Source organism: Cryptomeria japonica, chromosome 4, assembly GCF_030272615.1.
Source record: "Cryptomeria japonica chromosome 4, Sugi_1.0, whole genome shotgun sequence".
Taxonomy (NCBI): Eukaryota; Viridiplantae; Streptophyta; class Pinopsida; order Cupressales; family Cupressaceae; genus Cryptomeria; species Cryptomeria japonica.
The window spans coordinates 301,983,342-302,007,946 of record NC_081408.1 but is presented as its reverse complement, the minus strand read 5'-3'; the positions used below and the strand labels follow the sequence as shown (position 1 = coordinate 302,007,946).

The window sequence follows — 24,605 nt, the reverse complement described above, 5'->3', positions numbered from 1 at the left end:
GTTTTTATGATGAATCATGGAGTGTGATCCAGAATATTGATACAAAAAATAATCAAACAGTCCAATTAAAAAATAAAAGCAATTAAAATAGTATATTGGAGAAATCTAATATCAGTAATATAAAAGTAATACAACAAAATATTTCATATTTAATAGTAATTAAAATTATATATCTCTTTTACAAGATTTTCCATTCTATTAAGATGCATATTTAATCATATATCCAAATGATTGATATGTCCAAAATACATCACATCCACTCACAATTTCAAATGTGGGAACCTAAATTATATCTAAGTAGTATACCATATAGGTAGCAGAAGCAAAAAATATTATAACATTATTTCATCTACTCACAATAGACTATATTATCCAAAATGATACATTAGGACATCATGTGTTTTGGATTGGACAATAAATAAAGCAAGAAAAATTATTTTGGCTTAGGATGTAGACATAGATGAACTTCCCCTATTTTCCCTCTCAGGCATTTTCATATTTCTTTCAGCATCAATAAAAGGTGTGATATCTATTGGTAATTGAGGATTTTTAGGGGTACCAAGAAATGCACCTCTAATTGTATTTAATCTATCAATTATCCCAGTCATATCAGGTCGCTCTTGAGGTGACTCCCTTGTGCAAAACAGCCCAATTTGTATAAATTGAGTAAGGCATTCCACTACCATTGATGTCTCTGATTCATGAGCATCTATTAGCAGAAAATTATCCACCACATCTGAGATTCTATTAGGAAAATGCATTTCTATCTATTTTTGTAGATTCATTCCTTCACCGAATATATCCCCTGTTGGTCTTTTCCTTGTCAACAACTCTAAAATTAAAATTCCATAACTGTACACATCTCCTTTAGTAGTAAGATTTCCACCCATTCTGTACTCTATAATATCAATTAAAGAACAATAAGTTACTTGTTAGTCATTTGATACATTCGATGGTCTCTAAGATAAAAAAAGAAAATTAATAAAATTGTATAGCTCAATAGCAAGAAATCTGTACCCGGTGCAATGTAGCCAACAGATCCTTTAAATGCATCTGTAGAAGTCAAAGAACCCATGGAATTTCCAAAAATAATATTGGAAATGCCAAAATCTGCTATGTATGAAGTCATGTCATCTCCTAATAGAACATTGTTGGGCTTGAGGTCACAGTGAATCACTTGAACAAAGCAATAATGGTGAAGGTATGCCATTCCTTGTACTATCTCCATTGCTATCCTTATTCGATCACTCAAATTTAATCTGCATCCACCCTCTTCAGGAGGGTATAGCCATTTCTCTAAACTTCCATTTGACATGAATGGAAGAATTAAGGCCTTAAAATCAAGGTTGGAACATGCTGAAATGCTTTTAATTACATTCCGATGTCGAACTCTCTTCAATGCATTGCATTCTCTACTGAAACTTTGCTGAGCATGTTCATCTTGCAGCTTGAGAACTTTAACAGCAATATTTGTACCATTCTGTAGAATCCCTTATAAACCGACCCAAAACTACCCATTCCTAAAAGATTTTCATCATTGAACCCACCAGTTGCATTTGCAAGTTCTTCATATGAAATTTTTGGAGGCCATACTTTGCAGAGGAAGCATCATCATCTTCATCTTCATCTTCATTGTCGGCTTGCTTTGCAGAGGAAGGCCAAATGACATAAGTGTGGTTTAGGACTCAGGTCCGCTTATAAATTTGTCATTGTACGTGATAGAGCATGTTTTAATTACTTTACCGTAGGTAACAATATGTTTATTATCTTTTGTAGACCGATATAACATTTTCTGCTAAATCGTGTGGCTAACATTTACAGAATTAAGAGGTTCTTACACTTTTATCCGACATGGAGATCTAGATTAAATTCTCAATTACAAAGAAGATCATAAAAAAATGATTTATTTGTTTTCTTTATGTAGAAAAAATAATTTTTATGAGTTATTTATTATTAGTATTTTAGTTATTATATTCATGATCTTTAATAAGTTATCGTTAGCATATTTTTGTAGACAAATTAATTTTTTTATAAAATAATATTTATTTTATATAAAATTTTGATTTTTTATAAAAAATGAATTGAAAATCAATTAATGATAATCATTGATATTTATATTAGTTTAACTTTCAACAATTAATAATGAATTTTATACAATATTATCTTTTATTGTTTCAAAATATTTAAATATTTTAATTTAAAATATTTTTTTGTTAAAATAATAAGAATCTAATTTTTTATTTTTAAATAATGCAATCCAATAGCTTCTACAAGATTGTCCTTTCCAAGTTATATAAGATGTAGATTCTTAATTTTATAATTGGATATGACATTTCATTTATCTATTCTAATAATGACACTTGATTTTATAGATTATGGAGAGCCCAACCAATCTAAAAGTATTGTTATATGTTAAATCAAATGAAAGTACACAACATTTTATTCATATTAATAATATAGTATCAAAAACATCCATGGATTATTTGGTGGAGTTTATTTCCACCCTTCTCTTTGTTTTCATTGCTGTTGGATCTTGCATAGTATACACTTTGTGTACTGTTTCTTCTTACAACTCATTTTTAGTGCTATTTTTTTTCTCTTAACCTTGTTTGGAAGTAAAAATCATTAGGAGCAAGTGGTGCTCATATGAATCATGGGTCAACATGTTGCCACTGCATAAAATATGAAAAAGATAAATGATTATGAAAAAAAATCTTATTTATTTTGAGTAAAACCTTCCAAAAGAAATAATAATTTCATAAATGTAATTATGACTTTTGTATTATTTTTAATAAAAAATATTTAACTTCATTTATTGATTTTGATTTTTCCTTTTATTTAATTTCAAAAAGAAAATCTTTGGAACCTATGTTGATGGCCATGGACAAATAGGAGGGAAGACGTGAGTAAAACTTGTTGGATGATGAGGGGGGCCAAGGATCTAGAAACACATGTAGATGGTTGGGTGAAACTACTTCACACATTAAAATAATTTTTTTAATTAATATTTTGTATGAAAATTTAATAGTTTTCTACTTGTTTAGATAAATAAAATTGAATGATGTGATATATTAAATTTGTGGTTATAAAATCAATTGATAATGCCATAGAATTGGGGAAAGTTTCTACTTTTTGATGCAAATTTCAACACCTTAAATTGTTGTTGAAATTCAAAATTTCAATCTTACAATTGGTTCTTGTAGGAGGAAACTCTACCTTCTAGTGTCAACATGTGATGGACTAGAATTGTCTTGAGAAAGTTCAAGAAAGTCTCACTAATATTTAGTCTATGAGATTGCTTGTTAAGACAATAGAACTGGATAATGACAAACTAGAAAAGTCTATTGATGTGTTTGATGCTTTCAACAACAATGAATGGATAATACATTAAAATTCTTGAATTTGGTGTGTTATAAAAAATGTGAATGTAAATAAATAGAGTGAATAAATATAAATTCATTCACAGATAGAGATCAATATTTCAAATAGTAAGTGTAATCGTAATTTTCAGATCAAAAGTTCTTGCCTATTTTATTTACATATGTGAATGAATAGTATTAATAATTAGTTTTGTAGATAAAATTTGAAAGTAAATGAAAAAGAAAGAAAGAAATTTATAAAACCACTAAAGTTTTTTCAATATATAATTGTTCATTTCTAACCACTCTATTTTCCACAATCAATTTTAAATTCCTCAACAATAATTGCTCTACTAAAAAATTGTAAATTAGATTCTTTAATAATTTTAAATTTGTATAAAAACAGAAAATGTGCATGAAGACATGACATAATAAGAAGAGATAATCTGCCGCTAATTATTTGGCTTCCGTTCAAAGTGGAGTTGAAAAGACACTTGATCGGGGCGTAACAAAAGACAACTGAGCTATCTGATAATTTTCTCCCATTTTCCACAACCCATTGAAATGTCTTACAATTTCTCTCTGTTTGGAGTACAATTTTGTCGAGAAGTGATGAATGATGTGAAGGCTGAAGATGAGCTGCTTCTCTCTATTCTTGGACTCAAATTTTGTTTTGAGTGGTATAAGAAGAAACTGAGCTACTTCCTGTGTGCCTCACTTTTCTCTCACGCGATTGACTCGGCAACACTGGGTAAGTGCAATGATGGAGACTTAGTCTATTTATTGGCCTGGTTCACTGCACTAAAAGAGCCGTCATTTGTGGAGTGATTGGCCTGGTGCAGTAGTCTATTCTCATCGCACTCAACAGGAAACCAACATTTGTTGCTTATGATATGATATTTTAATCGCACTCAATTTATTTTAATTTAATCGACCTTCTTTTTCTTCCACGACACGCCCAAGATGAGCTACTTCTCCAAAACTTTTTAAATTCATGCGATTCATTTTTCTTTTGCGTAATTGACCAGCATAGACAAATGCAGTTCATGGAGTTGACAATGAAGATTAACTCTCTATATATTATTGAATATTTTAGTCTTTTGTCATTTATTTTTATCAACTAAAACTAGAAAAAGTTAAAGAGAGATGACTTGGTATTCAATCTTCTCTCCCTTGGTATTGGGCATTTCAATGATTTCGATCATTTTCTCCCTCTCCCTCCATCCTTCGCCCCTTTTTCTCATGGCGCTCTCTCCCCCTCTCTCGTATCTCTTGTTCTCTCACTATATATATAGAGAGAGAGAGAAATATATTAGGACTTAATTCATATCCGTTCACAACAAATATGAGTTATGATTTGATATTCAATATATTTGTCGCTTAAAAAGTGGAGGCTAAGGGAAATATTTTCATTGGTGGTCTTTTTTTGAAAAGATAATGGATATCCGTTGCTAACAAATATCTATTCTTAAGCCATATAAAAAAGGATATTGGGCCATTTTGAACATTCCAATGGTCCCACATTCTTTTTGTAGTCGAGAATCATATGTTTCTTGTCTGATACAAACAAATTTAGTTTTTGGTGCACTCTTTTACACAAGTTTCACTTTATTAATCATTTTTGTCCATCTTTTTGCAGGTATAATGTGGAGCATCAGTGATCGTAAACTAAAAGGCAAGAGAAAATTCACAATAGAGCAAATTGAAGCATATAGAGAAAAAGATAGAGAAAGTCATATGAAAAGAAGATAAGGTATGTCAAATATTGGTCAAGGTGAGGACTCTTCTTCACTCGTAAATGTTATTTCAAGTGAAGATGGAATTGAATTTAAAAATGTTGAACATCAACTTGAATATGAAAATGTTGACACAAAAAAAGAAAATGTTGCAAATGACATCAAAAATGAAATAGTTGCAAATGACATTGAAAATGAAAATGTTGATAACATTGATGACATTGAAAATTATGAAACAACTGAATGTTTTGGATTAAGGAAAAAATAGGTTTTCAAGGGGCCCTGAAACTCTTAACAAAGAAAATTCTAAAAGGTTTAGAATCAAAACATCAAAGCAGAAATCCAAGACAAAACAAGCTCCAGAAGATGGAACAATACATATGGCAACCAAAGAACTAGCAAAAACCCAGATGGCTGACAATCCAAACATTCACCAACAGAAACCCTCAAGATTTTCCTTTAGTACTACTCTTATGGGAGTGAAGAGTCATATCAAAAGAGGGTGTATACATCTTAGATTTCTTTCCTTTTACAGTAATCCAACCCTCTTCCACCTTAGAAGCCTCATCAAACCAATCTGATGAACCCAACGTTGATCCATCAAGATTCTGAGAAAGAGCACCAACATCACCCTCCTTCATAGAAGCGCAATAACTCCCAACAAGAAAAGCATGAACCTAAAGAATTCCTGAATTAGCAACCATAGCACAATCATTGAGCGAAGATACAAATACACCCAAGGAATTAGTAGGAGGGGCATGATTTTGCAGACCAGCTTCAACAACCTCTCCACTAGAAGCCAAAACATCTAGACAAGAGGCTGCAATATCCTGAGCCACCATATGAGAAACCTTATGAGTTTCAGTTTTCTTCTCAACCAAGTAATGCTCATTAGAAGCACTCTTCTACCATGCGTCCAACAAAGTCTTCTTTTCAAGCCCACAATACTCAGTTGCATGACCCATTTTTAAACATCTTCAACACCTAAAGGAAATCCTTTCATAGTCCAAGGTTTGAACCTAGTTGCCCTTAGAAGAGTTGATAACAATCTCAGTAGGAAGACCTTTTCAAACATCTAGCTCGACCAAAATACAAGCAAAGGTTGAGTGTAGAATGTCATATTAATCATTATCCACTAGAAGAAAATCCCCAAGAGAATTACCAACATCCTCAAAAAGAGAATCAACCCACAAATGAAGAGGAAGATAAAGAAGTCGAACCTAAATCAAAAGCTTATTAAATGTTGCATAAAAATGATTGAAATCAGAGTGTCAAGGTTTAACCATTAAATGGAATTTATCCTTCCAACAAAAATAATTATCACACAAGATTTTCTTTCTATCCTTATCATTCTCACATTTTGCAATAAACAATCCTTTATCCATAGGGTAAATATGAATAGTACCAGAAATAAGAGGCTCCCAATAATGGGAGATCCAATCATGCAGCTCAGGGAGGCTGGGCCAAAAATCCCTAAACTGACAAATAACACCATGATCAGAAAAAAAAACATACACATTATGTTCTATCTCCAGCTCAATCTCCTTAGTCACCTTCACTAAAATAGCACAAGAGACATGAATAAACCCTCTGTCACCAAGACGTCGCTTAGCCACCTGCTTAAGACCAAACAAAGGGCCCCCTCGAGATCGTTGCCACAACCCCAGAGCTAGAAATTGTAGCCGTCACATTCGTAGCCGAAGAGGAAAATGGTACATCCAAGGATGAGGGAGTAGAGCCATCCTCCCCAAGATGTCTTAAATAGGAAGGAACACATAGAGTGGTTGGGTTCCATAGCCACGACAGGACCAAAGTGCGTGGTAGGAGAAGTTCGTATGACGAGAGAAGCAGTTCACTCGACAAGAGAAGCCATAGTTTTTTCAAACTAACAAAGTTTCTTTCCTCAAGAGTTATTGTAGAAGTTCTTCAAGCATTTACCATTTCTTCATATCCTCTTATGAAACAACTAAATGTTATGTATCACCAAATTACATGAAAAATAAAGACCTTTGTGTGGAAGATAGACAAATTCCAAATCCAAGACCCTCAAGAACCCCAAAATAATTACTTGAAGATGATGAGAACATTATGGAAAATTTGGATGAGGTCAACAAGATCTATTTAATTGTGTGTTACACAAATTTTCAATGAGTATTTTAGCAATAAGACATTGACTGAGCAATGCCAACTTTTTGTTCAAGTTCTAAAGCTACAAAAAATGAGACCTTTGCTAGCCAAATTGAACATTTGTGTGAACAAAAAGATGGAGAAAAATTCTATGATTGTTGGAAAGAAATTTAATGCTCTCAATTCTATTAGAAATACTAGCAAGGAAAAAGATAAGAGAGTCACTCATAGAGTGATCACAACCTTGTTGGTAAGCCATCATTTTAAAAAGGCTTGTTTTGAAAAACAAACTTGTATTGGTTTGAAAAATTGTGCAACATTGGATAGAGCACTTGGAAAAAGAGAAAGACTCAATGATTCTTTTCAAAATGATCTATTTTTTTTTGGAGGCTTCCACGTGTTGATAAGAAGCTAATTGATATTGTAAAGGAGAAAATTGAACAATTTTGGCAGTCTAACTCTAGAGTATCTCCCAATGTAAAGGATGTTTTAAAGTTAAGAATTGACAATTGAGATTGCACACATCCTAAACATTTCTTGGAATTAGGCCAAACATTGTTGTACAAAAGATTTTGTGAGACACATCCAACTTTACAATTCTCACAAAGTGCATTTGAATCTTATAAGCTATTTTATTATATACCTGTTAAAATAAGTACTACTTGTTTTAAATGCCATGTTGAATTTTAAATGTATCATGAGCTATTCTGCTATATTCATTCTACTTTACATATTAATGAAATGTTGTAGGAGTGTGGTGTAATGCAATTTCTAAAACCATCTAGAGACTTGTTAGGTCTATTTTTATGTGTTAGAGATTATGGTTGCTCTTTCTATAGAAATTATTGTATAAATGACAAGTGTTCACAATGTGGTGGTTTGTCAAAATTTGTTTCATGTTTTTATGAGGTGTGTAGTGAACATAAATTTGGCAAGAAAATTGTAGAGAAAAAGAGATATGAGATGGTAAAACATAGTTTGAAAAGTGGAGGTAAAGGTTATATATGTGAGTTGGTCTTTAGAGAAGTCGGTGCCGTTGATTTTTTTTAGATTAATTTTTTCTTTTTTTTACATGTATACAAGGCATAGCCACAGGTCTTATTGGCTGGATCAACTATTTAGGATGTGTAATAAATCTTTCCCAATTGGTACTATTATATAAGTGGTTGATTTTGTAGAAAATTGCACATTGCAACCAAAAAATTAGGTACAATTTCAGTATTACAATTCCATTTAGATTGCTATTTTTGTCTACATCACATAAAGACATGCCCTTAATAGTACAAAAGAGGAGAGGAAGATAATCACAGAGTGCCATTTTTATATGAGTGATGATAGATCTCACTCATTGGAGTATGTGAACAACATTGTTTTGAGAATTCTTTTGAGTTGTTGTGGGAAAAATATATTGAAATAGGTTGACATCTCATTTGGTCAAATAACTGCATAGGTCAATTCAAGAATGATTGTATGTTTTATTAATTGAGTACAATGAATGTAGAGAGATGTGTAGCTCATATTTAGAATTGTTTTTTGAAGTTGGGCATGAGAAAGGGGAGAATGATGGAGCAGGTGCTTGTGTGAAGAGAGCTTTTGTTAAAGTGCAATTGAGCATTTCAGATCCTACATTTCGTGATGCACATTCTATTGTTTATTGGTGTAATTCAACATTTTCACGAGTAGGAACACTTAATATAAAAGTGTTCAAGCTCTTTTGGTTTGTTGATGAGGGATCAATAGGAGACAAGTTGGAATGCTAGACAATCAATGAATCTTCAAAGATACATTCATTTTGAAGCTCAAATGCTAGTGCATGGACCTTTTGGACACAAGAGTTGACTTGTTTTTGTTGGAATCGTATTTAGTGTGACTAGGATCAATGTGATTCAAGTGAGTGGATAGATACTTGGATTCCATACTATCTAACTCCGTTATCTGAATAAATATCCTATTTACATGATTAGATGGAAAGTTCACTTGATCATGACCATAGGGGAATGAAGAGAGATTAGACTACTAGTTGGCACAATGCATACAAGAAAATCAAAAGCTAATAAAACCAATTAAAGATGATCACGAGTTCATGTTTCCTACAAGTTTAGTTCTTTGTGCTGGAACTTAGTTGCAAACATATTGTTAGCATTATGTTGTATGTTGTTGTTGATGTCAAATCTTGTGGCTTGGATGGGTTATATTGAGCAACAACGGAAGATAGGTATGTATGTGATGTTGGTGGTCATTTGGTGATTTCTTGGAAAATTTGGATTTTCAAAAGAGGTGTTGCTGATGTTACTCAGTGCTATTCATGGGTCTAGTTTGATTTGAAAGTTGAGGTTTTTATCTAGAAGTTGAGGTTTTGTAATGACATTTGTATAGCATGTATGTTTTAGGTCTATCATTGTTAATGTATGTAACATGTTGATCTGTTCGATGAAGAACATTGTTATGTGGTCCACTTCTCATTCCTTCACACCACTGAAATGTTTAGTGTTGACCTATTTTAGATCTCTCTCTTGGCCAGCTTAAAAGATTATGTTTTCTGGAGACAGTATATGTATTTGTATGATTTGGATGAGATGGTGTGGCAATTTTGTGAATGGCTAATTGTTTATAAGATATGCGAGACTAAAAGGAAGAATATAGTCGTTGTGTGTGTTGTAGATAGTTACTTGAAGTAGTTCCGACAACACAGATTGTGTTTCAGTTGTGGATTATCTTTTCTATCTTTCTTTCTTCGACAGTGAGCCTTTCTAGGTCGTGAGCCCTTCTGTAGTGAGCATTTTGGCAGTGAGCCATCCTTTGTAAAATTCACCTTAACTAGTGTTTTTCTATTGAGAATTAGCATTCTCCGTGGCTCTTCCCTTGTTGGGTTTTCTATGTAAATTCTAGTGTTCATTGCTTCTGATTTATTATGTGCATATGCTTTCATGTTTTATCTATCTTGATTAACTCTGCTAGTTGTTTTGGATTTGTGAATAAAGTTTGAAGAAGATTTTAATTGTCAACAACCCCCCCTCTCAGTTTCTTAGATATTCAACATATATATGATTAGAAAGATTTTACTTCGAGTTGTTGACAACATTATGGAAAATTTGGAAGAGGTCAACACGAACAAATTGATTATGGACTACACAAATTTTTAATGAATATTTTAGCAATAAGACATTGATTGAGAAATGTCAACTTTTTGTTCAATGTCTAAAGACACACAAAATGAGACCTTTTCTAGCCAAATTTAATATTTGTGTGAACAAAAAGATGGAGACAAAATCTATTATTGTCAAAACAAAATTCAATGAGCTCTCAATTCTATTGGAAAGATTAGCAAGGAAAAAGATAAGAGAGCTGATCATAAAGTAATCAAAACATTCTTGGTAGGCCATCATTTGAGAAAGGCTTGTTTTAAGACACAAACTTGTATTTATTTAATAATTCGTGCAACATTGGATAGGTCACTTGAAAGAAGAGAAAGACTCGATGATCCTCTTCAAAATGATACGTCGGTTTTTTGTGGGAAGATTCCATGTGTTGATAAGAAGCTAATTGATACTATAAAGGAGGAAATTGAACAATTATGGCACTCTAACTATAGAGTATCTCCCAATGTAAAGGATGTTTTAAAGTTAAGATTTGGCAATTGAGATTGAACACTACATCCTAGACATTTCTCACAATTATGACAAACGTTGTTGTACAAAAGATTTTGTGAAATATGTCCAACTTTGCAAATCTCACAAAGGTCATTTGAATCTTGTAAACTATTTTATTGTATACCTATTATAATTTGTAATACTTGTTATAAATACCATGTTGAATTTTTGATGTATCATGAACTATTCTTCTATATTCATTTTACTTTACATATAAATGAAATTTTGTAGGAGTGTGGTGCAATGCAATTTTCTGAAGTCATCAAGAGACTTTTTAGATCTATTTTTATGTGTTAGATATGATGGATGGTATTTCTATAAAAAATGATTGATAAATGACAAGTGTTCACAATGTGGTGGCCTGTCAAAGTTTGTTTCATGTTTTCATGAGGTGTGCAGTGAAAATGAATTTGGAAAGAAAATTGTTGAAAAAAGGAGATATGAGATCGTAAAATATAGTTTGAAGAGTGGAGGTGAATGTTCTAGATGTGTGTTGGTCTCTAGAGAAGTCAGTGTTGCTGATTTTATTTCAAATTTTTAAAGAAACCGTTTTCTACAAGTATGCAAGGTATAGCCACAAGTATTATTGGTTGGATCAACATTTCAGGATGTATAAGGAATCTTTTTGATTGGCACTATTATATCAGTGGTTGATTTTGCAAAAAAGTTATAGATTGGAACCACAAAATGAGGTACAATCTCAATATTATAATTCCATTTAGGTTTTTAATTTTTTCTACATCACATATAAACATGCCCCTGATGGTACAAAAGAGGAGAGGAAGATAATGAGGGAACTTACCATTTTTATTTGAGTGATGATAGATCTCACTCATTGGAGTATGTGCAACATTATTTTGAGAATTCTTTTGAGTTATTTTAGGAAAAATATATTCCAATAGTTCGACATTTCATTTGGTTAGATAACTATATGGGTGAATTCAAGAATGCTCATATGTTTTATTAGTTAAGTAGAATGCATGTAGAGAGGGGTGTACCTCATATTTAGTTTTTGTTTTTTTAGTTGGGCATGGGAAAGGGGACAATGATGCAGTGGGTTCTTGTGTGAAGAGATATTTGGTGAAAGAGCAATTGAGGATTCGAGGTGCTACATTATGATGCACATTCTATTATTGATTGGTGTACTATAGCATTTTCATGAGGAGGAACACTTGATTTAGAAGTGCGTGGGTTCTTTTGTTTTTTTAATGAGGGCTTAATAAGATACAAGTTGGATTGTTAGGAAATGAAATAATCTTCAAAGGTGTATTCATTTTGAAGCTTAAATGAAAATACATGGACCATTTGGACACAAGAGTTGGCTTGTTTTTGTCAAAATCGTATTTAGTGTGACTGTGATCAATGCGAGTCAAGTGAGTGGCTAGATACTTGGATTTCATAGTATCTAACTTCTTTATCTAAAGCAATATCCTCTTTACATGATGAGATTAAAAGTTCACTTGATTATGACCGTCTTTCAAATCTTCTATAGCCAGGACATATTTTTGCAGTTGTTGCACCACAAGGGAATGGACAAAGATTAGACTATTGGTTGGCTCAAGGCATACAGGAAAAGAAGAAGCTAAAACAACCAATGTAAGATTATCATTGATTCATGTTTCCTATAGGTTCAATTATTGTTGCTAGAACTTGGTTGCAAGCATATATGATGAGAAAGAGTCACAATACCTACATTTGAAGACTATGAGAAACACAACTATTCTCGTGTATTCACATCTTGTTATAGAAACAAATTTTAAGTTATTGAAGCATCATGCCAAACCAAGGTCAAAAGAACTATGGATAGTTACTAATACTGATCATGAAGTAATTGTAGATACTCTTAAGCTAAGAGATGACCCTTCAAGCACACATGACCAACATATTTAGGTCATACCAAATGAGGCAAGTACGATTTTGAAGAAAGTTACACATTGCAACCACAAAATGAGGTACAATCTCAATATTACAATTCCATTCAAATTATTAATTTTGTCTACATCACATATAGACATGCCCTTGATGGTACAAAAGAAGAAAGGAAGATAATCAGGGAACTTATGATTTTTATATGAGTGATGATAGATCTCACTCATTATAGTATACATACAACATTGTTTTGAGACTTATTTTGAGATCTTGTAAGGAAAATATATTGAAATAGGTCGACATTTCATTTGATTAGATAACTACACAGGTCAATTCAAGAATTCTCATATGTATTATTTTTTGAGTAGAATGCATGTAAAGAGGGGTGTACCTCATATTTATATATATTTTTTTTAAGTTGGTCATCGGAAAGGGGAGAATGATGTAGTAGGTGTTTGTGTGACGAGAGTTCTGGTTAAAGAGCAATTGAGGATTCAAGGTGCTACATTTTATGATGCACATTCTATTGTTGATTGGTATACTATAGCATTGTCATGAGGATGAACACTTGATTTAGAAGTGCATAGGTTCTTTTGGTTTGTTGATGAGGGCTCAATAAGATACAAGTTGGATTGTCAGGAAATCAAATAATCTTCAAGAGTTGGTTGGTTTTTGTCCAAATCATATTTAGTGTAACTAGGATCAATGTGGGTCAAGTGAGTGGGTAGATACTTGGATTTCGTAGTATCTCACTCCTTTTTCTAAAGTAATATCCTCTTTACATGATGACATGAAAAGTTCACTTGATTATGACCATCTTTCAAATCTTCTATAGCCAGAACATATTTTTGTAGTTGTTGCACTGTAGGGGATTGAAGAGAGATTAGACTATCAGTTCACATAATGCATATAGGGAAAGAAGAAGCTACCACAACCAATGAAAGATGATCATGGATTCATATTTCCTATACGTTCATTGTTGTTGCTAGAACTTGGTTGCGAGCATAATTTGTTTAAATTCCTCACTTAGTTCATATGACTGCAAGAAACACACTTAATTAGAAACACTGGCAATACCTACATTTGAAGACTAGCAGAAACACAAAACTATTCTCATGTATTCGCACCTTGTTATAGAAACAAATATTCAGTGATTGGAACATCATACCAAACCAAGGACAAAAGAACTATGGATGGTTAGTAATGTTGATCATGAAGCAATTATAGATAATCTTAAGCTAAGAGATTACCCTTGAAGCACACATGACTAGCATTTCTAGTTCATACCAAATGGGGCAAGTATGATAATTTCCAAATCTTATTCATTGTCATCTTTGATTTTAACTTTTGCTGAGTGAAATGTATGTTGGATTTTATGTTTTTGTTGTCAATTCTTAACAATGCCATCGTTTTTTGTGGGCAATACTATTGCATCAACATTTTTTTGCAACATTGTGTGCACATTTCATGTAATTAATAAGGGGCTATCTTCATGTTATGCAATCCTACCTCTTGATTTATTATAATGTATTTTATTTTAAGGAATTATCTTAAAAATTTATTGTTCACATTGTTTATGTTTATCAATGATCCTTAAAAAATCGAGGTCTTTTTAATGGACAATACTATTGCATTAACTTTTGCTTCAACATTGTGGGTACAAGCTTGGAGTATGACATGAGGTTATGATGGCTGTCCTATTTTTATTATAGTTATCCTAGGTTTAGTACACTTATGTAGAGATTTGCATTTGTTTGGTTTTGAAACTTATTTTTAGTCATGTCTTGAGAACACAAAAGTTAGGAAAATCATGGGAAAATCTAATTCAACTACCAAATCAAAGATTTGTGAAGTTGTTATTTTGAATGGAGACCATAAGAAATGGAAGGTACAATACATTATTAATAATATCATCCCTATGGTTCATTAGGGCTGTCCTATTTTCATTAGAGTTGTCCTAGGTTAATTAGGACTACTATATTTCCATTTCAAAGAATGATCATAAAAATATGTTGTTCACATTGCTTATGTACCTCTTCCTTTATATGCAGGTACTTCTCTACATAATCTTGGAGTAGGATGCAAGGATATCAAAGTCACATGGAGTAGGACGTTGTATTTGTACATGGGTACATTGATGTAGTTATATTGATGATATACAATGTATTTTTACATGAGTACATTAATGTACTTGTATTTACGATATAGAATGTATTGGTACATGGGTACACTGATGTAGTTGTATTGATCATATATGGTGTATTTGAACATCAATGCATTGATGATATATGATGTATTTATACATGAGTACATGGGCAATCAGAAGGACATGTACTTATAATAGTGATTATGTTTCTAGAATGTATACTAATTATGATGAAAAGGATCCATAGACTAACAAATTTTAGGTGTATGACCCACTTATGTATGTTCATGGATGTCACATGTATGTGTAATGGTAACTATGTATCTAGGATATGTGCAAATTATGATGATTATGATGAAAAAGATGCATAGATTAACAAATGAAAAAATGATGATTATGATCATTAGGGTCGCCATACATTTATTAGGGTTTTCCTAGGTTCATTAGGGCTCAATATAGGCTTTTTAGTCTATATTTATCTTTTTTGTCCTCATTATCATTTTGTTACCTAGCTTCCCTACATTCATTAGGGTTGTCCTAGGTTCATTAGGGCTTAGTATAGGCTTGATAGCCTATATTGATCATTTGTATCCTCATGATTATTTTGTTACCTGACTTCCCTACATTCATAGGGTTGTTCTAGGTATGTTAGGGCTTATTATAGGCTTGTTAGTATATATTATCATTTTCATCCTCATTACCTACCCACCCTACATTCATTAGGGTTGTCCTAGGATCATTAGGGATGTCCTAGGTTCATTATGGCTTAGTATAGGCTTGTTAGTCTATATTTATCCTTTTCATCCTTATTATCATTTTTTTACCGAGTTTCCCTACATTCATTAGGGTTGTCCTAGGTTCATTAGGGCTTAAATAGTCTTGTAACCTATCTAATATTTTTTGCTCATGTATATTCATACCTCCATAAATAATATTATCATTTGAATTTGAATGCTTTCAATTTATTAATCCACTAATAGTTTCCAATTTGGATATTGCACCATAAAAAGACATCATTAAAACAATCATAATATCTACGTCTCTTAACCAAATTTATAAGTTTAATATGTTCCAAAAAGATGAAGGATTGAACAACACACACTAGAAATAGTTTTGCAAGGTTCTTAAATACACAAAAGCAACTTTCATTGCAACTTAACCCACTAACTCACCTATAACAATAGTTCAATAACATAACAATCTTATCTTCAGATATTTATTACAATATTTTCATGGTAGATGTTTGACTTACAAAAAACTTAAGAAAGCTAGAACACTTAAAGTAGATCAATTTGAGGAGGGACACTTATCTTTGACTCAATTTGACTACATCCATAGGAAAGAGATATTATTCAAATGTTGTAAAATATGTATTTAACTCAAATATTTATTGCATCTATCTTTAGATGGATTTGCTTGGCTTGAGAAGACCGTTAATAGTTTCAGATGAAGCCAAGGCCTAATCTAGACTATTATCACTTCATAAATTTGGTTATTCTTGGTTCCTTAAACTATTGTATGCTATTTACTTTGGATAATAATCTTATAGACAACTATATTCTAGTATTAACTTTTACAGCTATCCAGATTTGAGGAGTCTGCAAAATAAATTTAAGCAGCCAATTAGAATGAAATAAGATTTTTAAATAAATGCATTTGAACTGAGATGATTATTTTTGCATTAGACAAAAATTCTCTCCAATCCACAACTAAGTGTAAGAGCTGCCTATAACAAGGATATATTAACTAAATCAATAATAAGAAGAAGATTCATATATACCAGAAGAACATGAAATACATTTTCTTCTGTTTTACTCTCTTCCACCTTAAGCTAACTGCCATGCTAAGCTAATTTTGAGGGAGATTTAATACTGTGTACTCTTTCCTCAAGTTTCAATAGACATAGTTTTATCAACTCTTTTTTACTTTATTTTCCATCATCTTATCAAGGGCTTTTCCTATTTATCATTTGAAGTTGAGATTTTTGTAGGTTGATGCATTAAAATTTATATAAGATAACTTCAATAGAAAATTAGTGGAAAAATCAGCACGACACATGGAGGCTTTTCATTAAAACTTCAATTTTTAAATTATATAAATATTTTACTATCCAAACTTTATTTACTTATTACATATATATTTATTTATTTTATCCTTTTAAATAACCATTAAATCGAATAATAGAATTTATAATGTCCTAAGTTTCTCTCTTTATTATAATAGTAGTTAAATAAAATAAAAATATTATTTGTATTTTCATGTTGATTCCCATTTAATTTGGGGTCCATTATGACAGAATTTTGAATGCAGATACTTATCAAACAAGTAGCATGTTCTTGTGCAAAGTTGAATCATGACAGAATGATGAGTCAACCTCTCAAAGTTATTTAATTACTCTAGATTTATATAAAGATATTTTATTCCCATTCAAATATATTTATACTTCATTTATGAATAATAAAATGATTCAAACACCAAAATCTAAAAGACAAAATTTCATTTGCGCACATTTAATCTAACCACATGTGTCTAGATGATTATGTGAATTCTATCATAATACTATGGTGGTTTTTAAATTTGGTATGTCACATCTCCATGCTATGCTTAAATTTATTATTAGTACAATTAATGGAACCTAATGTACTTGCACACACTCACACAGAATAATCATATTGCATTTGTGATGTTTTGTTTGTGCATTTGGCATACATGGTATTCTTAATATGTAGTTTGAATATAGTGTATGAGTCATGGTATGAAGATGCATTGTTTATGTTGTATTTGTTTGAAATGATAAAAATGGATTTTGGAATGGAATGTTGAAAGGTGGTTAACAAATGGAAAGTGAATGATCTAAATTTGAATTACAAACCTATTTCCCTCTTAAGCATTGGATTTGGGTATCGAGTTTGAATTGAAAATTATTTTAGGGTTTAAGTATTGTTTTGGCTCAAATTTCATTCATTATATCTTATCATTTCAACAAGATTTGTTGTTCTTCTTCAGAGGATAAGAAATCATTGAAGGAGTGATCTTCCAGGCTAGTAAACCAAGAGGATAGAGGCTTGCAAGTAGTGTATTTACGACTTTCCAGTGGCAATCACATTCAGGTGTTGCAGTTGTGCTTCAAAGAAACTTTATGTGGGTTGTTCATTTTTAGATTTTTATTGCTGGTAATAACAACATATTGTTTTTGATTAAGATAAACGGGTTTTACAGGGACCTCAAACCCAAAATCATCCAAAAATAAACAGAGTTAACTAGTAACTAACCAGTAGCTTAACAACAACAAAAATATGGGACTCACCCTAGCAAGTCTAACCACCAAAAAAAAAATGGAAACAAGGGAAACCAACCCTAAAAACTAAGTAAGAGCTTTGAAAATCTTAGTATTCTTCAGGATCGCTCTATTGTTGATCTCTTGGAGTTCTTCCATGATGAACCTCAAACTGGATCTTTCCTATTTCTTGCTCATGGTCCTGGTGGATGGCCTTGTAGATTCCTACATATCCTGGATTCTCTTGTCCCGATTAGTGTTTGAGGATAATTTAGATCTGGTCATGTGAACTTTCTGCAAGGCAATATCCTCATAGACTCTTCTGAGGCCTTCAACATTGTTATGCATGGCTTCTTTACTAACTTCCACCAAACTATTAAGCTTACTCTTGAACTCCTGGATTTTGTTCTCTAATCTATCAATCCTATCGTCATGCTCAGTCTTCATAACTTTAATGTCCTCCACAATTTTTTGAGACAACTACATGAGTTTGTTAGTTTTATTAGGTGCCAGATTCTCCATGAAAAAGTCCACAATATCCTTTATCCCCTGTTTCAGGAAGCTAATTTCACAAAAAACCCTTTGGAAGCATTTCTCTTGGTTGGCCAATGAATTGCCCAGGAGCTTGTCAATATCCATTTCATCACATTTAGTCTCATTGGGGTCCACATTTAGTCTCATTGGGGTCCACATTTAGGGGAATATCAATTCTAATTTAATTTTCCTTATTGTTAGACATTTATTTTCATGCATCTTGCTATTGTGGGAAATTTTGAGGAGTTTAGAGAGTATTTTGGATTTTATAGTGGATTTGTGAAGCTTTGTGCTCTATTTTTTGAGTCTATTTTGTAATGTTTCATGAAAAATTTGTGGGCTATCATAAACATATTTTTGCGTGCGGTTATAATGGAAAAATTTGTGTAGAATCTTCTTCTTATGTTTTTTATGAGGGTTTTAAGTGTTTATAAGTTCATTGGTGCAATTTTTAGCATACTTGATTTCAACGTTTGGTTGCAAATTGTAAATGTAAGTTGAGTTATTGGAATTTTGTATTTGAAATAAAATTGTAGCAAGGGTTATTACAAACTTTCTTGTTGTGAGGCTATTGGCAAGGACCCATACATTGTTTATTCAAGGTGGATGAGGCCACATCTTCTATGGGGCACTGTACCTTTTCTTGCATTTTAATTGACACCAACATCTCCTCGCCTCTCCCAAGGGATGTTGTTCTCATGGCTGGGGATAGGTCATAGACTCAGTTGCTAGATTATGAGGACCTCCCCTTTCTCTCTCGAAAATGCTTCTCAACGAAACATCTTGCTTTAGACTATTCTCTTCCTCGTCATAGGGGTGCTGCTACTTGGTGGAAAGATGCTACTATTGACCATTTGACTATCAATGCTTTGGATTCTACTAGTTCCTCTCATGAAGCTGATGTATCCTCCTGAGATGAAGTGTCTCTCACTATTGCTCAGCCTTCTATTGGTTCTCTCACTGCTGCTGCTATTACTCCTACTTTGCAGCCCTCTTCTACTTCTGTTGAGCTTTCTTTCAGTGTTGTTTTTCCTTGACAGCCCATTTATGCTCCTAATTCCTCTACTTCTACTATCTCTGCTCTTATTGTTGTTCCTCTACAATAGTCTGTTGTTGTTTCACAACACCCTATTGCAGTTCTACAACACTCTGCCACTACTTCTAACTACAAACCTATGGATTCACTCCCACTTGATCTCTCTCTTAATGGTCCTAATGATTGTATCGCCTAGACTGTGGTTCATCACACACTGCAGGGGAGGTCCTCCCCCCTTCTTCAAAACTATACCTGTCAAGGCTCAGGTGTCTCTACCCCTCCTTGAGTTGGGCCGGTTTATTTTTTTGGTCTAACAAGCTTTCTTGTTTCCCTGTCTGACCTAGTTGTTGGGGGGCTTTCTCCCTTGGTTAGTTTTTTTTGTTGTTAGTCTCTGACTATGTAAAGGGTCAACGCCCTAGTTAATGATGATTTTTTAATCAAAAACAATTTCGGAGAACAGTTTCTATTTTTTTGAAAGGGCCCTTTACATATTTATCCATGGTTTTTGAAGGGTACCTAAATGGGTTTGATTGTTGTATATTATCACCCTCTTCAACACTTGGGACTTTTATCTTGACCACCTACTTCCATTTCATTCTCACTATTCTTGTCACTCTCGTTGTTGCTCTTTTTTTTTTTGAGACTGAATGCAACTTTAAAATGAAAAAATTCCAAAAATAGGAAAAATTAGACATTTCATTATTGAAGCTTCGAAAAAAATTGAAAAAGAAGAGAAAAGATGAAACTTACCTCTTTGAAGGATCTGTAGCCTCTTTGCCCCAGATTGAATCTATTTGACTTTTATTCCCTATTGTTGCTCCTCTTTCACTGATTAGCTTCAAACATTTGCCATTGCTTCCTTTTTTTCCTTTCATACAAATGTTGAAATGAAATGAAAAAAGTCAATCTATTCGCCTTTAGGACAAGTAGGGAGGTAGGGGCTCACAAAAATATAAAATAATGATTTAAAAAAAATTTGAAGTTAGTTTATTTTTTTGTTTTTTAAATTTGTTTCCCTTGTGCCTAAGTCATTTGGCCATCTCAAGGATGATCGAGAGATGTCCCAAATATTCATGTTTATTCATGGGATGACTAGACATTCTTGACATTAGGGAGCGACATCCCCTATTTTTTGAAAAAGTTCCAACTGTAAATGGTAGATTGGGGACACATAGGAGATGTCCCCGAGTTGTCCCCAGAATAGGAATGGGGGATTTAGGCCTAGGAATGCTCCCCAGATAACATAGTTAAAAATAAATCTTCCTGCATGTTTGGAATTCTAGAACTTCCTAAGCTCTCCTAGGTAAAGTCTATGGTTAAATTCATATATGTACCCAAAGAGAATAAATAGTGAGAAATTGACTTTCTTTTGTAAATATCAGTGTAATACTACTTTAATATTGTTACTATAAGTTAAAAATTGTTATGATCCATCTCTGAGAAAAGAGACCAAATTGTTCCTATATCCCCGATGCAATCTAAAATACTGAGGAATGTGATCTATTTCAATCATTCTATTTTAAACATAATTTATGGTAATTGTTTTGCCAACAACCCACTATTCTAAGAAGAAGATAATGGGCTCGACACATCAACCACAAGGTTTGCACTCTTGCCAATGTAATTAAGGGAACAATTTTGACTGACTAGAACACATTTATAAAGAAAACCTTATAAATAGGAATAAACTGATAAAAGAAACTCAACTAAGATTTAAAAAGATTAATTATATACCTTTACAGGATGTCGATCTTGCAAATCCAACAACTTCCTACTCTGCTCTACTCTAGCTTTAAAGGTTGCTTCTCTAGCATCATCTTCATTCTTTGCATTATCATTCTATGATTTCATCCTATACCTTCCCTATAAGAAAACCCATTAGACCTAATGACTAGCATACCTGAAGGAGCTCAAAATTGTGTCCTTTTCATCAAGGAAATTAATTGTTGAAGTGAAAGGGATTTAAAATTGAAATGTAGAATGTGGTTGAAATTGAGAAGCTCCATGAATTGTCACAATCTGCAAAATAATTTAGCTAATATGACCTTCCATCTCTCTTCTTCTTCACACATTTTCCTATCATATTTTCCATAGGAAGTAGCAGCATCTAAGGAAGAAGGTTGCTTCAATTATGACAAACTCATTGTTCAATTTCACAATAAAAATCTTGTTTATGTAGAATGTGGTTGAAACTGATAAGCTCCATTGATTGTCATTGTTAATGGTGAAAATGGATAACAATAATAACGATATTGAAAGGCTAAATGAATTCAACCACAAAACCCTAGCCTAACAACAACAAAGATCCACCATAACATATGAAGATTACCTAAGACAATGAAAATCAAATGAAATCACAAATATTATACCATCACATGTCCAATAGGGCTTGGATCTCCATTCTTCCTATCTCCATTGATCTTGCTTGATATATTTGCTCTCAGATTTTATGTGTGCACAAGAGCTCAACAAAGAACGAAATGTGGTTGCAAGTAGGATCGCCTATGTTCAAAAGAATAGTGTAGTCAAGTAGTCAATGGGGGGTTTGATAATGAAGGAAGCATCTCCTTATATAGAAGACACTATATGAAATGGAGGGATAAGATTGAGAGGTGTAAAAGGAGGTCGGCTATGATTAGAGGGTAGGTAAAATAAATAATAAAATAATGAAAGGGGTAGGTAGTGTATGAATTAAGAGATGAATGACATGTGTCATAGGTAGAAAAGGTTAATGAATTAATTAAATAAATAAAGATTTATTTTATTAATAGAAGAAGTGGGATAATTAAATAAATAAGATATTTATTTAATTTAGGAAAAGGATAATTTAAATAAATAAATGTATTTATTTAAATGAGAAATAAGGCTAGAAGAGGATAAATGAATTAATTAAATAAATAAAGATTTATTTAATTAATAGAAGAATTAGGCTTAGATAATTAAATAAATAAAAATATTTATATAATTAGACATGACAATTTTAGGTGTCTACAATCACAATCTGCAAAATAATTAAGCTAATATGACCTTCCATCTCTCTTCTTCTTCACACATTTTCCTATCATATTTTGCATGGGAAGTAGTAGAATCTAAGGAAGAAGGTTGCTTCAATTATGACAAACTCATTGTTCAATTTCATAGTAAAAAGCTTGTTTATGTTTTCTTTTGTTTGGAATTTTCTTTGTTCATTAGTATTTCTAAGAACAAATATCTCTCAAAATATTTTACATAGATTTTATAAATTATGAATATGTTAGTATTAACACCTTTGGACATAATAAATTTTTCTCAACCGCATTCAGGTGTATAAGGGCCCCTTTTTCTAGATTTGGTCTTCCTCCACTTATAGTGTTTTCATGAAACACCCATGTTAACCTCAAATTTATGTGCCATCTTTCACATTAACACTCTCAATTGACTACTTGACAAAATAAAAACCACTGTTGATTATAGTTCTTATTAAGCGGTTATTCTTATTTGAGGAGCTTTGCTTAAAAGTTTTGATTTCATAGTGTTTTGCCATCATTTTTTATATTTCAGGTCTTTATGTCTAGGTTATTTTTTAAGAATTAACATTAAACCCACTTTCCTTTCCCTTTTTGATTTGATTAATTTGCAGAAATTACATATTCTAACATTTTTTGCAATATCTTAAACATTTACTATGTTTTTTCTACACACTCCCAATAACATAAATTATTTCTTCTAGTATTGAGGCATTGGTTAGGTTATGTGCATGATATTTGTGAGCATTGGGTTACTTTTGACATTACTACAAGATTCTCTTAAAGAGTCAATGAAGGTTATCTTGGATAGCTAGGATGTTATTTTTACTAATGCCTGGGTTGTACACTAGAGAATCAAAATAGTTAGGTTGAATGGTGAGCAAAACCATTTATGCATGTTTATGTGTGAAAAAATTGTTCACAGTCATGCTTAAAGTTTTTTATCAATCTTCCCTAAGGTTTAAAATTGTTCCCATCAATTGGAAAAAAGAAAAACAAAATTTGGGTGTATATATGTGTCTAGTATGGAACAGGTAGCTCAAATTTTGTATGACTAGTCAACAAATAAATTATTAGCAAAACATAGAGCATTTCTTCAATGTCATATGGAACATTATGCTTGCTATGAAGATGTCAACTTTTTCAAACATGACAATATATATCTTACTGATTTATTTTTTCCCCAACTTGTTATAGGTGTGGGGGTTAAGCAGAGCATGAATGACTATGCTTTTCTATTGGTGTGAGTAGTGTTCGCTATACTCGTCCAAGTATTCCAAGTATTTGTATTTTCTTCTCAAATTTGAGCACATTGATCATGATTGGTCACTTTGTAGTTCATATATATATGATGGGATTTGAGATGAAGATTTGGCTTTGTTAGGGAAAAAATAGGTAATGGATACGATATGAGATTTCTAATTTCTATAGAGTGTAATATAATCATTTTTAGATTAGATTATGTAGAGATTTTCAATGTTTCAGATCATACTCTGTGATCTATTATCAGAATGATAATAGAGAACATAAAGAGATGGAAGAATTACATTACAAGTCATGAATATATTTCTTTAATCATATGAAAACATTTTTTATTCACAATTGATAATTCCTTATTTAATCTCCATTATCAGGTTAATCAAAATTTGCTAAATTATTTTGACCACATTTTTTATTATTAAAGCAACGTTAACAAGGGCACTGACCCTTAACATAGCCAAATATAATCAATATTAAGAAAACAACATTTAGCAAGGGTGCAAACCCTTAAAAACACAACCCAAAGGGAGTAAAAGAAACAAAAAATAGGGGTATGAACCCTACATGAACCGAGGTCAAACAGGTGAAAAGAACCTATCAAACCTA

The 24,605-nt window shown here is 32.2% G+C and overlaps 1 protein-coding gene across 1 annotated transcript in view; it reads right to left on the bottom strand.

Annotated features, from left to right (window-relative positions):
• Positions 1-443: 443 nt before the first annotated feature.
• Positions 444-24,605, bottom strand: part of LOC131875104 (putative leucine-rich repeat receptor-like serine/threonine-protein kinase At2g24130) — a 75,830-nt gene continuing 51,668 nt past the window's right edge. The window contains exons 2-4 of the mRNA XM_059219126.1: positions 1,018-1,480; positions 794-898; positions 444-694 (exon numbers count right to left, since the gene is read on the bottom strand). Coding sequence (XP_059075109.1) covers positions 444-694; positions 794-898; positions 1,018-1,480 — 819 coding nt within the window. The remainder of the gene's footprint in view (positions 695-793; positions 899-1,017; positions 1,481-24,605) is intronic.